The sequence below is a fragment of the Macrotis lagotis genome, chromosome 1 (assembly GCF_037893015.1).
Source record: "Macrotis lagotis isolate mMagLag1 chromosome 1, bilby.v1.9.chrom.fasta, whole genome shotgun sequence".
NCBI classification, from domain to species: domain Eukaryota; kingdom Metazoa; phylum Chordata; class Mammalia; order Peramelemorphia; family Peramelidae; genus Macrotis; species Macrotis lagotis.
This window is the reverse complement of record NC_133658.1, coordinates 172,059,352-172,078,105: the sequence shown is the minus strand read 5'-3', so window position 1 is coordinate 172,078,105 and position 18,754 is coordinate 172,059,352. Positions and strand designations below refer to the sequence as shown.

The 18,754-nt window shown below is 35.8% G+C and overlaps 1 protein-coding gene across 1 annotated transcript in view; it reads right to left on the bottom strand.

Annotated features, from left to right (window-relative positions):
• Positions 1–4,433: 4,433 nt before the first annotated feature.
• Positions 4,434–18,754, bottom strand: part of LOC141518683 (filensin-like) — a 46,872-nt gene continuing 32,551 nt past the window's right edge. The window contains exons 6-8 of the mRNA XM_074230966.1: positions 15,745–15,965; positions 6,475–6,560; positions 4,434–5,386 (exon numbers count right to left, since the gene is read on the bottom strand). Of these exons, the coding sequence (XP_074087067.1) occupies positions 4,446–5,386; positions 6,475–6,560; positions 15,745–15,965 (1,248 nt within the window). The 3' untranslated portion in view covers positions 4,434–4,445. The remainder of the gene's footprint in view (positions 5,387–6,474; positions 6,561–15,744; positions 15,966–18,754) is intronic.

The window sequence follows — 18,754 nt, the reverse complement described above, 5'->3', positions numbered from 1 at the left end:
TACATTGATCTCCATTGCATCCTATAATTTTGCAAATCTCTGTAAAAACATTAAATGTCATATAGCAGCAAAATTATAAAATTATAAAATATTTTCACAATTATGGCATTAGCAATGAACATAATTAGCTTCTAACAAAAATTGTAAGTTTTGATATGAGAATACAGTAAATAAATTATATATATATTACATATATATATATATATAGCATTATATAAATATATATATATATATATATAAATCCTGGGTTCTCTTCCATTTTTTCACACAAGTATAAACAATGAAAAAGCATCCACTTAGTGTAAGTTTTTATGATAGCCCTGCTGCAAGATAAAGTTAATTTATAGTCATTTATAAAAAATAAAAATGAACATAAGCAAATGATGATTTAAGACAGGATGGCTTTGTTTAAATATCAATCCTTGTGATGATGTTTTATAAGTAAAATGAAGAAATTCTGTTGTAAATTAGGAGGTTCAATAAAAAAATTACCTACCAAAAATTATGTGGGATGTGCAATATATTCAGAAAAGTTATTTCCTATCCATCTACAAACTATTTCTAATCCTTAACAGAAGTAATTTTATCCTGATTACACTAGACAATGGTCATAAATGGGACACTAGGAAAAATATTCCCTGATTAAATATTGCAGTAAAACCTAACTCTTTGGAGAAAAAAATCATTAAAATTAATCTGAATTAAGGAACAGTCTGAACTGGAGAAAAATTTCCCCCAAAGGTATTATTTTGTTATTCTCTGTTACATGTAGTTGCTAAAGTAGGGCAACAAAATGTTGCCCTAGAAGGGTCTGTAGAGGATCTGCTTTAGTACTTAAATTTAATAGTAATAGTAAACCCCCTCAATCTCAATAAAATGAATGCTTCCTGAAAATTTAGGAATCTTCCCCAAACCCTGGGGGATATTTTAAAACTAGTAACTTGTTCATCAAACCTTTCTTTCCAAAAGTGAAAAAGTATTCTTCATCCCTTTTCAAGTTATTACAAATTCTGGAAAAAAGTCAACCTCATCCAATCCTTTTGCAAATTATTGTGCCTGAATTAATAAAAACTCTCTATACAGAGAAAGTGCTTGGGAAGCTCAGAGTTTCATATAATAGAAGTCTCTGGGTTTCAAACAATGTAGCCATGTGATACATGTTAGTAGGAGGTTCCAGGGTCCGTCATACCGTTTTCATTTTCACTGTAGTCAGATGAGACTCACGGAAAGAAATGAACCCAGATTAGAAAAGATGATGATTTAGTTTTGAAGATCCTTATTGGATATTTCTGACTTAAAAGATTTTAGCATGATGGTGTGATGGTGTCATCCCTTTCCTCCACAACCACCACCACAAAGCCTCCCATAATTCTGTTTTGTCTGGAGCATATTTCCAGGAATAATTAACACCTGTATCATGATAAACAAGGAGACGCAAAGTTTTCTTGTAGAATTTGAGAGCTAAATGAGACTATGCATCCACCTAGCCTTATTGTCTGCTGTCAATGGAAATCAGAGAGGGGACCTTCAGCTTTGTAGAAACAAAGTAGTAACTCTGTAGGCAATAATTAACACTTTCTGATTGAGTGACAGATAACATTGCTGAACAGAACTATCCACAAATAGATTTTTTTCACTGAATATTTGGTACAGTTGCTCTTCTGAGAAGTAGCTACAAAGTCAAAATGGTTAAGAGGGGGGCAGAGATCCCCTACAAAGTTTGGTCAGTATTCTCTTCAATCCTTATCCTGAGGGATGGAGAAGGAAGATAAAAGATAAAAGTAGTGGTAACAATTATTCATCAGGCTTCACCCAACAGGCCCTACCCCTTTTCCAGCACACGGGTAACGAAATGATTGAGGGAGTCTGGCTTCATTGAAGGTTCAGCTCAAATACTATCTAAGCTTCTATGACTTTATAAATTATCTCAATCTGTGGTCTAAAAACCCCTGGGTATCACATTGATTGTTTGAATGACTGAATGATTGAATGATTGATTGATTGATCAAAAGTGATAAATATGATGCCTGCATTGCAGCAACATTCCCTAATGTGGCTAGAACCAGAATAAAATGTAATTGAGAAATATTTAACAGAACAAACTAAAAAAATAGAACATAGATAATATCAACATATGGGTTTTTCTTCTTAAGTCAATATGCAATTCACATGATTCTTATATATATATTGCTTAGTGGCCCTGATTCTATTTGGCATCATTACCCTAGATCTTTGCAGGGGGTCCATGAGGTCAAAATTATTTTTATAATAATGTTAAGATGCTTTAATTTTGAATGTGATGAATATAATTATAACCCACAGAAACAAAATTTCATCAGGATGTCCTCAATAATTTTTAAATGTCAAGGGGTACTAATACACCCCAAAATTTGAGAACTACTGATCTAATCTATTATTCTCTTTTTGTTGAGAAAATTTTGTTAAGATGGAAGAAAGATAAGTGTCAAAGATAGGACTAGAACCCTGGTCTCCTAACAGTCATGAAGTAAAAGGAAAAGGAAAAAAAAGTTTCTTAATATTTTCAGTTAAAAGTTGTTAAAGAAACTAGCCCATAATAAAAGCTATTTGTTAATGCAAAATACAAAGCCGAGGTATTTCACTCTGAGGCAAGCCTGAAACACTAAATTAAAGCATATTCATTCAATATAAAAATAATCTTACGTTCCTAAACCATACTCCCTTATTTTACATAAGAATGTCTATCTACACAGCACTAATGGCACTGGAAATCCTTTTAATGAAAAAGAATGAATTGCTTCCCCCCCAGTACTTCAGTTGCAATCAAGTGATTCTGTGTCTTCTAATAATTTCCTTGCTGATCATACTTCATACTTGGGTTCTAAGCTTCTATTTGTGTTCCCAAAAACAATTTCCATCACTCTGACAGGCAATTAGATTATAAATATTTCACCACCGTGTAAATGAGTTGGTTAGTTACTCCTCCCTTCCAAAGAATTTTTAAAATATTTCCTGAAATCAAAAACCCAAATGAATTTAGAACAAATGTTTAAAGTCCCACAGAGAAAAATTAATTGCATTTAGCTTTCTATTGTACATGATAGAGAAAAACAATAGAATATGACATATGATCTTGTCACTTCCTTCAGCTAGAAATTCAATTTACTTGTCAGCTGCTAATTATTTTTAGCTAAAGTATTAATCCATTTAAGAACATTTACTCATTATTACTATTATTATTATTATTATATATTCTGAATTTTTAAAGGGAGTCTTGCAAATGTTAATAGCAAAGATTTGATTTCATACTGTGAATATAAAAATGGAACCTTAAAAGCAATAAAAAGAACAGGAGAAAGATCAGAGATGTCAAGTTAATATATTTAGAGCTAGAAGGGACCTCAAAGACCAACTAGCTCAAACTCTTCATTCTAAAAAAAAAAAAATGAGGCCCCAAGATGTTAAATTACTAGTTAGGATCACTAATGAATCCAAAAAAATGTCCTTTGCTTTTTCATAAAGTCCTGTCTTATTCTGTGCATTTTAATTTAATTAAAATTCAATTCAAACATTTATTAAACTAGATGCTAAGGAAGCAAAAAAAAAAGTAGACCCTACTCTAAGGGAGTTTGTATTAGCTGTGATGGTTGCTGTTGAGTCAGTCTCAACTCTTTATAAGTCTACGGGGGAGGGGGGTTCTTGGCACAGACAAACAGAGTTAGGTGATTAGTGCAGGGTTATGCAACTAGTGTGTGAGGCTAGATTTGAACTTAGGAAGTTAAGTCTTCCTGATTCCAGGCCCAACACTTTAGCCACTGAGCCACTTTGCCCCCAGCTTATATTCATTCTACAATAAATAAATAACTACATGCTGTTCACAATTCATTGAGAATATTTAACTTTATTATTCCCTAGGTTTGTAATTTATAAGTGAGAAATTTTCAAATATACTATGAAAATATGATGAAACACTTTGCCCAAAAGCTTCCCCAAAATTTACCCAATTCTTATAACTGTCAGTTAAAGGTTTATAAGTTTTAGCTTCATGTTCATATAAAAACACATCTACCACAAATACATTTTGAAAGTTATAATGCTTTTATTGACTGCAAAATAAGTCAAATGATCAAAGCTAACTCTTTTATTCAATCTGGAAACTAGACAATGATAATTTCTGAAATATAATACCTTAAACAGTTATGCTAGAAAAGAGGATTTCTCAGGAAATGTAAATATTTGACAGTAATTTCATTGAATAATGTAGAAATATTCATGTTCCATTTCTTATAAACATGGAAAATCTATATTCATCAAGGTCACTATAAAATTTTGTAACAATCAGCTAAAGAGAACTTTTTAATTTTAGGATTAAAACTCCTTTAGAGATTATAGAAGTATCAATTGTTATCCTACACAAAATATAAAACTCATTACTCACTCTAAAATAAAGCATCTCACTCAAAGACCTACTTTAATTTTGGGCCTAAAAGGCTTTTGTTTCCTGGTGTCTTCTTGTTTGTCTTTTCTATCATTGTTTCTACAATCACTGCTGTTTCTTCATAAGTCTGAATTCGGTCAGTTGAAAATTTCTCAAAGGATTCTACCATCTCTACCTTCTCATAAGTCATGGATTCATGAGGGGCTTTCTCTAGTAGCCTTTTATCTGCTGCCTCAGAAGCTTTATCTTTCTTGCTGTTCTGTGAATGATCTGTAGAATGTCCATTTGGACCATGTATGACTACTGGGCAGGACTTCACAGCCCCATTTTTCTTGGGAATGTCATCAATTTTTTCACCTACCTTCCCTTGATCTCTGTTTTTGCTTCCATTCTTTCCATCTTCAAAATGTTCTTTATATTCATCCTCATGCTTTTCTGGTTCATCTTCTCCATTTGGGCATGGGGGTTCAGGCAGCATAGGTGTTGGCTCCACATCATCACCATCATACATCTGCTCAATAGAAACAACAATCCCACCTTTTGCTGGGATGGATGAGGAACAAAAATCAGGGTCTATATAGCTGGCATCCCCTGTAACAAGTACATGACGTCCTTTGGTGTAGAGATCTGATTGAGGCTCAGCTACTCTGTCACTTCTTACTCCCTCTTTAATAATATTGTACACTTTCTGAAAGGCTTTGCTTATCTTTGAACCATCTGGAACATCCTCTGGGGCTATTTCTTGTTTCTGAGTCCCTGGTTCTTCATTCCTCACTTCCAGCTTTGTTTGATGATCATCTTGAAGCTGTACTAGGTCTTTGCCTTCTGCAGATTTTTTGACTGGTTGGTCCTCGAAAGTTTCCTCTGATTTGTCTTTAGCTGTGATCTCCTTTTTCCTTAAAGTTTTCTTTGGTAGACCCTTTTGTCTTGGTTTTACTGTTGTTATATCCTGTATAGCCCAGGTAATATCTTAAAAAAAAAAACCACTATTTTGAATATTGCCAAACAAAACAAAATATAAATATTTTACATTTTAAAGTAACCTAAAACAAATATTTTGGGATCAAAAATTAATGAAGTAAATAACTTACTATGTTTTCATAGGATTTAGCATAAGAAAATTCAAGAATTTCTGACCAAACTCAATTTTCAGAGTGACTGCAATTTCTCCCTTAGGGTCCTGCTCAAAGTTATCCTCTTTGTTATTAAGCTTGCTGCATATAGTCTAATTAAAGGGTGTTTTTTTGCATCATTCCTTTTTTTTAAGCATGCCTTAAAAGGGGGGTGGGTGGGCCCAAAGATTATATTAGAGAGAAAAAAGCTATGGTAACCAGAGATGCAATATTCTCAAACCCTCTAGAACTTCCTGCAAACTTCATTGAAAAACACTAAAAGAGAAGCCCTACTATTAGATATCATCATTACCATTTTCTGTTTTCTTCTAAAATGCTCTATTCATTCAAACCCTAGGTGGTTTGATTTCTGATTGCACATCCATACTCTGCACAGAACTGCTTTGGTTTCTGTCTGTAGTGTTTTAAGTAAAATGTTCAATTATTTAGTGTTACAGACATCTTCATTACTGCCATTCTAAGTAGATTCGTCATTGAGAAACATCACCAAGAAGCAAAATAATGCCATTTCATTCTGATGGCAAGTTCCATTAAATCATACCAATAAAACAAAATTGTCTTTTGAGAGATAGGCCAGGTTTGCAAGCAAAACCTATTTCTATTTCATTTTGAAATAAGGCAATACACTGCAACCACACATTTCCCTTAGCATCTTGAATTAAATGGTTCTTGGTGTAATCTGCTGCTCATTCAGAACGACATCTGGGCACCTCTCACTATAGATTACAGTCACTTATTTAGCACCCACTGAGTACTGGGTGTGAGGGAGGAAAGCAATACTCATACCTGACATGCTCCCTTAATAATATTTTTAAGAGGAAATGAAAAGACATGCAGATAAAAAGTCTGAAACAAATTTTCTCCTCACTTCCCAAAAAATGAAAGGATTTGTTTTTGATGGAGAGGAAGGTAGAGGAGTATTACCTTTTCTGTTGGAAGGTACGTTGTAAGAAGTGTGGTAGCTCTGAGTAAAAAGTGTGATCGGTGATTCCACTATAGCACAATTCAGTCTAACAAAGACAAACAGAAGGAATTTATTTCCACAGATTTTTCTTCAAATAATAATGAAACTTTTTTTTTAAAACCCAGGGAACAAGATTGTTCTTTAACAAAATAAAAAAATGCTATATATATCAAATTGATTGTGTCATTGGTAATTTCAAATAGATATTTCATTCAATAATAATATAATACACATGTGATTATACTAAGATTGCAATCCATCTAAAACTTAGCAGGTAAAATTTAAAGTTACTGAGACATTGAGATTAAGGTATATGCCTAGAGTCTCAATGTGAAAAGCAATATAGGCCTTCCTAATTTTAAAGAAACCACTCTCTCTGCCACCCAGGACTGCTTCTAATGATATATGGAAGATAAGATTGATAGAGAGGGCCTCATATCAACATGAGTCCGCCCTCTGCCCCCATTCCACATGATAGAGTCCATCCAGGACAGAGGGGGAGCCTCCCATGATGTTGGACAGTTGCTGGATGATACCCACCTTGCTGAGAAAACACAGTGAATTCTCACTCAAAGGCTGAAAACATTAATTTCTCAATATCACTAGTTCTTAATCTGTGCTCATAAAAGTCAGTCACTGCTAACTTTTACTGAGTATTGGGTTAAGCATTGGGAATACAAAAAAAAAAAAAATCCAAAACCCTGATTTCCAGCATCTCACAATCTAATGGGTAAGAAAATACACAAATAATTATGCATATAACAAGATAAAATTGGAGGTAGTCTTGGGAGATAATATGATTAAGAAAGACTGAGAAAGGCTTCTTACAGAAAGTAGAACTTTTGTTGAAACTTGAAAGGAACCAGGGAAGCCATGAGGTGGTGATGAAGAGGGAGGGAATTCTAGGTTTGTAGAGACAACCAAAAGAGATAGTTCCAGGAACAACTAGGATGACCGCATCATTGGATTACAGTGGATGAAGGAGAGTAAGAAATAAAAAGACTGAAAGGTAGAGGGTTTTATATTTGATCTAGGAGGTAATAAGAAGAAAATGGAGGAGATTGAGATGTAAGAAGACTGAAAAGGTACAGGGTTTTTATATTTGATCTAGGAGGTAATAAGAAGTGGGGAGAAACTTGAGGCAAGGGGACCAAACAACAGAGTACTTCAATAATCCAGACACAAGTTGATGAGAACCTGGACAGGATGGCTGTGGCATCAAAGGAGATAATAGAGCATATGCAAAAAATGTTCTGAGGGTATAAGCAGTAGGCCTTGACTACTGATTGAATTTTGGGGGGTGACAGAGTTGAGGAAACTCTTGGAAATAGGAAATACGAAGGCAAAAAGAAAGTAGCAAGGTTCAGTCTCAGAATTGCCTAGGTAAATACATGGTCCCCCACTGCCATTGTGCTTCAGCTATAAACCACATCTGCCATGAGTCCAAATCTCTTCTTCCCCTTCTGGAAATCCAAGGGAGAAAATGCTTTAGAAAAGAGTCGCCAAGATATAAAGATGGGTCTATATAGGCTGTAGAATAAGGTTTTTCTTTCAAGTCAAAGAGTCTGTCACATCATCTGATTCTCATTCATCCACCCAAAAAGATAATTCTAGTCATTCCTTAGCAATCACTCCATTCATTTATCCAGGAATAAGATCCATCCCCTATAATTTTTAATCAAATAGCAAGGCAAGGAATATTATCAGCAGCTCTCCTGATCAGCTTTCCATTATATATACACATTCTATTAAATCAAATAGCCAGTGTTTAGGTCTGTCCATTATGTATGATACTTTTTTATATTAAGAAATTATAAGATAAGCATTTTTTAAGCCAAAGTGAAACCAGCTATATTTCTTTGCAGTATTTTCCCAAGGCCTTGGTGACAGCTTAATATTCTTTCAAGTCCTACTGGTTTCAGCATTAAATACACAGCTTCCTCTACAACATAATACATTAGTCACAATTACTAGAAAATGTTATACCAACCAAAGGGAAAGAAATTTAGGAATGCTTTCATTTCTTAAATATTCCATAACTCAGGATCACAATCATAACTTCTAAGCTAAAGGAAAAAACCCCGCTTCTTGTGGAGTTTTTTTGGTAGTTTCCCCCTTCCTTCACTTCATTATGACATCAAGAAAAATATAGAATATTTCACAGCTAAAGTCCCAGTCCTAAGGCCTCACCATGTTGTGTGGAAGATTCAGTATTCTCAAAGACTTTACCAGTATATAAAAAAGTAAAGTCAGGGGCACCTAGGTGGCACAGTGGATAGAGCACTAGCCCTGGAGTACCTGAGTTCAAATCCGACCTCAGACACTTGAGAACTGGGCTAACTAAATTTGTAGAGACCTTCCACCAGAAGTGTGTCCAGTGACTAATGGTTTTTGAAGGAAGAACAAAGAGAATTATGGAGATGATCTACAAAGGTATGGAGGGTTATGTGAACCTGCATCAATGAACCACACCAGTGAAATTATGCTTCTTTTGAAGTACAGAAGTAAACTGTTTCAGGAAGCTAGGAGCCAAATATATAGACAGTTCTGGACCTAGAGTCAGAAATACCTGAATTGAAATACTACTTCACATACTAAATAGTTGAATGACACCTGGGCAAGTCAATCACTTTCTGCCTCAGTTTCTTCATCTGTAAAATGTGGATAATAATATAAACTATCTTTCAGGGTTATTGTTGTGAGGATCAAATGAGACATTTGTAAAGTACTCTACACACCTTAAAATACTGTTTAAATGCTGGCTATTAATATTATTGTTGAAGCGGTGGTTATTATTGTCATTCTCTTGAGGAAGAGCTACGCAAAGACTTTTTACCTCTGGAAGTAGAGTGCTAAGAATGCAAGTCACTCAGTGACCAAAATTGAGATGAGGAGCTATAGAAGGAGGTATTGGTTGGATTTTCTTTCATGCCCTTCTAACTATCTCCATCCCAGGAATATGTCCCACTGGAAGAGAGTTACTGCTTTGTTGAATGGAGAGGTTTTATGGAAACCCAGTTCCTGATTCTCCCTTGACCAGGAAAGAGCTGATGGAAAAAAAAATTAGAAAATAAAACATCCCAATGGGAGTTCCCATGAAATAGCTGTCAAAGTTTCAGGAGCCAGGAGGAAAAGTTCTACAAGAGTATAAATCAATCCAGAATATGAGCGGACCTGCATTTTTCTGTCTAAGACTTTGACATATAAGTTAATCATCAACTATAACCAATGAGCAATAAAACTTCCCTGATAAGAGTCTCCTAATATCTTAATTATTGATTAACAACTTGGGACTCTTAGCATTTGGGTCTGTTAGGACAATAACATATCAAGACCCAATCAGGACAATAATTTTGGACAAAGGTCCCCCAGAAGACTAAGTGAGTGGACTGAGGAGGTGGTTTACTGCTATTGACAGGATTATACCTTTATTCAAAACTGAGGTCTCCCATTAAATCAGTAGCTCCTCTCCCATCTTAGTAACCCTCAAGTCTATCATTAACACTTGGCATGCAAAAGAGGCAATGTTCCCTCCAACTTTCAGAGACAAGTGAGGATCAGGGCACAGATGTTAACCACAACGGGGAAGGTGATAAAATTTTGCAGTAGTGGGACATAGGAAAGACATTTGCAAGATTTCTTGTTTAATTTTCTTGGGACCAGATCAGAGGATTTATCTTTGAGACACTCTAGTCATAAATCACACATGCACACACACATATTCATACAAACACACACTCTTTCTATCTCTCAATAATCTCAGTCTCTTTATCTCTGTCTCTCCTTCTTTCTCTGTCTCTCTTTGTCTCTCCATTTCTACCTCTGTCTCTGTCTCTGTCTCTGGATGGCTGGCTGGTTGTCTCTCTCTCTCTCTCTCTCTCTCTCTCTCTCTCTCTCTCTCTCTCTCCCACCTACTCTCCTCCTTTCCTACATATACATAAACCAAACATAACCTCAATATAAATAAGCAAAAGAACAACCCAAGAGAGGCCAATTATTTCTTATCTACAGTAATTCTATCTAGAAAAGCTTATTGTGTATGCCTCTTTAAAATTATGTAGGAACGTGAAGTAGATAGAGCATTGACCTTGGAGTCAGGAGAACCTGAGTTCAAATCCACCCTTAGACATTTACTAGCTGTATCATCACTCTGAGGAAGTCACTTAGCAGGAAAGAGAGTCTCTTCCCTGGGCAGTCCTCCTGACTGCTGTTTAAAGTGGCCATGAGAGAGCCCAATTCCAGTTGTATAAGAACAACCTAGTTTAGGAATTATAATAGAGTGCTAGTAAAATATAAAGTGCTTTGTAAACTTTAAGTCCTCATAGACCTGGACATGAAAGAGACCTTAAAAGTTAGCTAGTCTGATCTCCCTATTTTATAAATCAGAAAATTATGGCTCAAATTAAATAACTCAGTGCCATAGGCTTAGCTATCAAAGTGAGGGAAAAGCCTGCTTCTTCTTGGTTTGAGGAAGTTAAATAACTTGCTCCATTTGGTACAGGTAGTAAGTGGCAAAGTCAAAACTTGAACCCATATCCTCTGACTACAGATACGGCAATTTTTCCCCTGCCCTAAATAGATTCTCTGTTAGAAAGGCCTTGGTGGCATGGAAAAAAATCTCGACTTCTCAACATCATATTCTCTGAAAGAGTATTCAAATATCTTCCAACTAAAAGAACAATTTACTCTTTTCTGGAGAGAAAGTTAAGCCAACTCCTATATCCAATCTTAACCCTGTCCTCTTCTAATGATGTCATATGGAATGTCGCTAATCTCTGATGTTTCACCTAGTGCCATAGTACCATAAGAATTTTCTTGATCTGCTGGGGAGACATAGTACAACCCTTAAGTCCTTTGACCTAGAGTTCTTTGCTAATGATGCTTTTTGGTGTACAACTAATGAAGGTTCTACCATTCTTAGCTCACAAAAGAACTGAACCCATCTTCAGAATACATTAAGTTTAAGTCTGGTGGGGCAAAAGTTCTTTAAAAGAAGTGCATACTCCAAATTCAACTAAAATATACATTTTTACATGTGTTACTTTGCTATCCCCTCTCCACCACTGAAAATACAACATCTGAAATTATTCTTTGCTTCAAAAGAACTGGAATTTCCTTAGTCTAGATATTCTCTTCCCCAATACAATTTATAACCCTTCCATGTGGTAGGGGACAATAGCTGCAATGAATGAAAAAATTCACATTATATGTCCTTTGTAGTGATGAGCCTCTCTAAAGTTAATTAGAAGGGTCCTTGTATAACAGTTCATTATTTATCCATTTCAAGTCTTTCCAGTTTGATAGTCCTGAGAAAGTTTGAATTCAATGAACATAGCCTCCCCCAAAAAACCACTACCCCAAAGAGTAATCAGAATAAGACATTGATTGAAGGATCTGAAACCCAGAATGTTTTTCTTTTTGTTTTGTTCTTTAGTTTTTTGCAAGACAATGAGATTAAGTGGCTCACCCAAAATCACATAGCTATTAAATTTTAGGTGTCTGAGGCTAGATTTTGAACTCAGTTCTTCCTGACTCCAGGGTCAGTGTTCTATTCACTGCACCACCTAGCTGCCCCAAGAATGTTTTCCATTTAACTACAGATTTTGCTTAGTAATAAATGATTAGAAATTTAAAGATCATATTTGGACAAGAACATGGCAAAAGGGAAGCACATTAAAAAGTCCTCCAAATCAATGCAAACATTTTGAAAGCAGTTTGAAATTTTGTAAATGAAATGACTAAAATGTCTATACCTTTGACCCAAAATTCAACTACTCGACATACTTCAAGAAGGTCATTGGTAAGAAGAAAATGCCCATTTATATCAAAATATTGGTAGCACAAATTGAGATGGTAAGTAATTATAAACCAAGTGGATATCTATCAATTGAGGGAAAAGGAAATGTCTAAACAAAATGTGGCAAATTCATATAATGGAATATTAGTTATAAGAAATGGCATAATAAAGACAGAGAAAGATTTCTATGAATTAATACAGAGTGAAGTTAGCAGATCCAAGAAAGCAATAAAACAATGACTACAAAAATGTAAATAGAAAGAACCATCAAAAAAACAATCAAAAGTAAATGTTGAAAGAAGGACTATGAAAAGACAGTCCAGGCCACACTTTTGTAGAGGTGGGGAGTCCATGGATATAGTACATAACACATAGTTTTTTAACTTTTTCTAATTATTGATCAGTTTTTACTAGTTTCTTTTTCTTTTTTTAATTTAGAAACATTATTTCTTAGAAAGGATGGCTCTCTTTGAAAGGGAGAAAGATACTGTGAAAAATTTTGATGATAAAAAAATCCCTTTAAAATGTTATTTTAAAAAAAGAGCAAGAAAGATTGGGGTGTAGCCAAGATGGAGGCGTGAAGGCACCATTCCCCGACAACTCCAACCCCCCAACCCCCCCAAAAAACAAACAAATGAGGGCTCTAGCCAAAATTTAGAGGGGCAGAACCCACAGAAAGACTGAGTGATACATTTTCCCTGTCCAAGATAACTTAGAACCTCCACAGGAATGGTGTGCTTCACCAAGACCTGGGGTGGGAAAAAAAGCCACTGTGCAGCCCAGCCCAGCCCAGCCCAGAGATCACCAGCAAAAGCTTGAAGGGGAGAGGAAAGAACTCTGCTGTACCTGGGTGAGTGTGGAGTGAGGAGTACCAACCACAGAACCTGCAGCGAGAATCCGGAGAAAGTAGCCTGCACCCCCAGAGAAGGTAAGGGAAGTCTGCAGAGATCTCTCAGCTCTTCCTGGGGCAGGACTCTGCTGTTTGCCTACACTCAGACTCAGGGTGCAGTTTAGGCTTCCTTACTAAGATAGCTGGATCCCACCTTATAGCCTCAGGGCAGAGGGCAGTGCTGCGGTCATCTACATATCAAAGCACTGGCTGGAGAGCTTAAGACCTTGGAAAGAAGGATCTGACCATAGAGAATTATTTCAGTCCTATGGAAGAGCAAAAACACATACTCTGATGATGATAAAATCGAAGCTTCTGTATCCAAAACCTCCAAGAGAAATAGAAAATGGGCTCATACTGTGGATGAACTCAAAAAAAGACTTTGAAAAGCAATTCAGGGAGGTGGAGGAAAAATTGGGAGGAGAAATGAGAGCAATGCGGAAAAATCATGAAAACCAAATCAATAGCTTGGTGAAAGAAATACAAAAAAATACTGAAGAAAATAATATGTTAAAAACCAGTTTAGGCCTAATGCAAAAAGCAAAACAAAAGGCAAATGAGAAGAATGCCTTAAAAAGCAGAACTGGCCAGCTGGAAAAGGAGATAAAAAAGCTCTCTGAAGAAAATAACTCCTTCAAATGCAAAATGAAACTAAAAGAAGCTGATGACTTTGCAAGAAATCAGGAAGAAATAAAACTCTTCCAAAAAAGCCAAAAATTAAAAGAAAATGTGAAATATCTCATTGGAAAAACAACTGACCTTGAAAACAGATCCAGAAGAAATAATTTGAAAATTATTGGACTATCTGAAAGCCATGACCAGGAAAAGAGCCTAAACTTCATTTTTCAAGAAATAATACAGCAAAATTGCCCTGAGACCCTAGAAGCTGAGGGTAAAATAGAAATTGAGAGAATTCACCGTTCACCCCCTGAAAGGGATCCCAAAAGAAAAACTTCCAGGAATATTATAGCCAAATTCCAAAACTCCCAAATCAAAGAGAAAATTCTAAAAGCTGCTAGAAACAGACAATTCAACTACCGAGGCTCCATAGTCAGGATTACACAGGATCTAGCAGCATCTACATTAAGGGCTCATAGGGATTGGAATATGATATTCCAAAAGGCAAAAGATCTTGGTTTACAACCAAAAATCAATCATCCAGCAAAACTGAACATCCTCTTTCAGGGGAAAAGATGGATTTTCAATGAAACAGGGGACTTTCAAACTTTTCTAACGAGACGACCAGAGCTGAACAGAAAGTTTGATCTCCAAGTACAGGACTCTGGTGAACCATAGAAGGAGTGGAAGAGAGGGACTAACTATGAGGAACTTGTTGATGCTGAACTGTTTGTATTCTTGCACGGGAAGAAGATATTGATAACTCATATGAACTTTCTCATTTATAAGAGTGGCATATATAGACAGGACATAGGAAGGAGTGGAATATAATGCTATCGTGTGGTAAAGGGATGGAGTGAAAGGGCAATGGGGGAAAGCACTGGAAGGAAGGAAAAGGAGATGATGAAGAAACTGAGAGATTTCACATAAGAGTAAAAAAAAGCTTTTTCCATTTCACATAAGAGTCAAAAAAAAGCTTTTTCAATGGAGGGGAGGAGGGAAGGAAAGGGGCAATGAGTGAACCTTCATTCTCATCAGAAATGGCTCAGGGAGGAAATGGCATACACACTTAATAGGGTGAGGAAATCTGTCTTGCCCTGGAGAAGGATGGGAGGAAAGGGATGGGATGAGGGGAAATGGGAGGAGGGAAGAAGGGAATAGGTGACAGAAGAGAGGAAAGATCAAGGGAGAGGGTACTCAGATACAACACGCTTTGGGACAGGGCCAGGATGAAAGGAGAGAGAGAGAGAGAGAATAGAATAAATGAGAGTGGGGAGGAATAGAGTGGAGGTACAGTTAGTGATAGCAACTGAGGGAAAAATATTGAAGCAACTTCTCTAGTGGACTTATGATAAAGAAAGAAACTCACCCCAGAGACAGAATTGGAATCTGAATACAGACTGAAGTACAATTTTTTTTCCCTCACTCTATTCTTGAGGTTTCCCATCTTATTGGGGGGGAGGGGTTTTATGTTTATTCTTATGTTTACACTTATAACATTCAATTTACATCAATGTATGGCATGGAAACAATGTAGACATTGCCAGACAGCCTGGGGGGGGGGGGGGAATTGTAGAATTCAGAGCCTTGAAAAAAATGATGGGTACAATTTGCTATTGTATATAATTGGAAAACAAATAAAACGTTAAAAAAAAGAGCAAAAATAAGTTCCCCAAATAGTACATAAAGGACTCTAAGCCTACAGAAAGATCCCTGACATGTGATAAAAAAAAGAGTCCACCAGAGTCCTCATGAGTCAGACTTTAAAAGACACATATTTCAAAGCACAAACTTAAAAGGGTAATCTCTTGCTTTCTCTTCAGAGATTTGACTGCTCAACACCCCTTGTAAGAGTCACAGTTCTCCCAAAACAATAAGTTCATGCAAAATGAAAAGTTCACTTTCCATTGCCTGGGCCCACTGTACCTGTTATCTTCATTCTCAATGATGCGCTTATACCGCTCCAATTCATTTTCCAGTGATAGCTGGTATACTGCCAACTGGCGGCAGTCATTAGTATAGTTTTCCAGCATTCTTTCTGCATCTTCAATCTCTTTCCTCAGAGTTTCAATCCGCTCATTGTAAAGTTGAATTTCGTCATCATAATTCTCTTGGGTGTTTTTAATAGTTTGTTCCAGTGTTACAGTCTGTTGAACATAGACACAAATATAGAGAAGAAAAAAACATTTTAGCATATTCACTAATACACATTTTTCTATAACCAAGCCCAGGCTTAGAATATTATATGATATATGTATGTGAGTATATGTGTACACATGTGTATGTTTGTTCATGTGAATATAATTCAAAACATCCACCCCAGCTTTCTCTTTGACATCCATTCTACTGATAAACATTTCTAAGACTGAACTCCTAGAACCATGACCTTGGTAATATAATACATTTAGCTTTGGGGTCCAAACTATCCTGATTAGTGAGTACTTGAGTCCAAACTCACAATGCCAACTCAACTTCCTGTCATTTTGTTCCTATACCTTATATATAGCTTATCCCTCAATTCCCTCCCCTCCCCCTACAACACACACCACTTTCCTCTCTTTTGTTGTAGAAATTCTAATCAAATCAACACTGTTATTTTTATGGTATCATCAATCAGCTTTCCTATAGCTCCATTCACCCTCCTTGTGACATATCAGATCAAAATATCCTCAATACTCCCCAATATGTGCTTTCTCTCCACATAAGAGTAAGCTTATTGAGAGCAAAAATGTGTCATTTTTGAATGCATATTCTCAGTGATTAACATAGTACTTAGTACATAATAAGAATTTAAATTCTTTTTCATTCATTCTTTCAAACATTTAGGATTTTGCTATTATGGGTAATCCCTCCCCTGATGTTGTTCACAACTCTTCTGCAACTTAGTAAATGACCACCAACCTAGTGACCAAGCTCTTCAAACTCAGCTAGACCAGTCTTTAGATAGCAAACAAGTGAAAAAAGCATAAATGAGTCTATATTTGACTTCTATCTAGATTAATAAAAAACCTTTTAGACCGCTGTCTTTGTTGGCATTTTTAAAAATGGTTCTGGGTATAATTGTTATTACATAATAAATAATTCACCAATTTTAATATTATAGCTTAATATTTCAGTTGTGATATGTCATATTTATATAAACTATATACGTTTCTACTAAGTTAAAAAGGAGTTGAATATAGATCTAGCTATGATTTTTTGCATATATACACTTAAATACATATATACACATATCTATACATACATATTTATATGAAAAATGATGACAGCAAAAACCACCATTTTGAATCTAAATACATATATATTATCAAAACTGTACATCTACATGGAAATTATCTAATAAATTAAGCCTGGATAAGTCAAATTTTAAAAAAAATATTTGTATAATGGAAATAAAAACATTTTAGAATTAGATTAATCAAATATAAGTCTGATAGGTAAAGAAAGTCAGAAGTAACAATAGAACATACACTATGATTTTTCTATTCTATTCTATTTTATTTCACCTTTATCCAAAAGTAGCAATGGGAGTTTTCCATTTTCTCCTACTTTTGCTGAGCATGCATGCATGCTTAAGTCAATTAAAAATGTACAGGTGTGCCTGTGAGCAGGATAATAAATAGCATAGAAAGCTTTTCTCACAATGAGAAGACTTAAAGCTTGAGTCCCAGACAGAGCGATAGGAGGTTTTGTACCTGGGGCAAGTATTTTAAAAACTTCACCCAGACCAAGCAACACAAAGGAGGTACAGAGATACAGAGTTTGAAGGAGTAGAAAATCATAACTTGACAGGAGACAGAAACCCCAAAACACTGGTACAAGACTCTCACAAGAAAGGTGAGTAGAGTTGGATAGGGGGAGAAATTCACCCATTGAACCATCTGGCAAAATCCTATTTTAAATAATTATTCTTTCTAATTAGGTGTAAAACTCCAATTTTTCCTCCAATATGTCTGCCAAAATGATTCTGCTAATGAGTAGGTCTGATCATGTTATCACTCTACTCAATGAACTCCAGTATATAAATGAATGAATGAATGAATGGATAAATAAAAAGATATATTAATAAATAAATAAACTTTTGCTTCTAGGATCAAATAAAAGCTCCTCTTCACCAGCTGTCCATTTCCTCGATCCTCATATTTTTATACTACTTCCTTCAACACACTCTACCATCCACTTATATGGTCCCTACGTAAAATATTTCATCTTCCGTCTCTATAACATTGCATTAGCTCTGCTCACACTTGGAATTCTTTCCTTCCTCATCTTAACTTCTTAGAATTTCTCTCTTCCTTCAAGACCTTACTTAACACCCTCTTCTTCAGGAGATCCTTCCCAGTCCCCTCAACCACTAGCATCTTCCTGTCTAAACTTAGCTCTGACCTAGTTTGATGCTATCATCCAGTCATATCCAAGTCTTCTTTCTAATACTGTACCTAAGGTTTTCTTGGCAAAGATACTAGAGTGGTCTGTCACTTCCTTCTCCAATGGATTAAAATTAACAAAGACTAAATGACTTGCCTCAAGAAGACAGCTAGTAAGTGTCTGAGATCAGATTTTTAACTCAGGTCTTCCTGACTCCAGGCTTAGCATTCTATCCACTGAGCCATTACCTGCCTCCATTTTGAACATATCTTTTATATGAGTTATAGTGGATCCAACTGCAGCTAATTAGACCAATATGAACTTGGAATGCACTACCACAGGGCAGGCACAAATAGTCCATGTGAATACCTGGGGTGCTTACTTAACTTCTCCATTCTGCCTTGCTCATAGAGCATAACACCCTCTCTGATGAGGGCAAGCCAAGCTGGGCAATCCTATCCCAGTGTCTCCCTCTGTAGGTATTTATAAATATGCCTGTATAAAAAATGCAATCTTCCCCGTTAGAATATAAGGCCTTGAAAGCCTGCACTGTTTTTGTCTTTCTCTG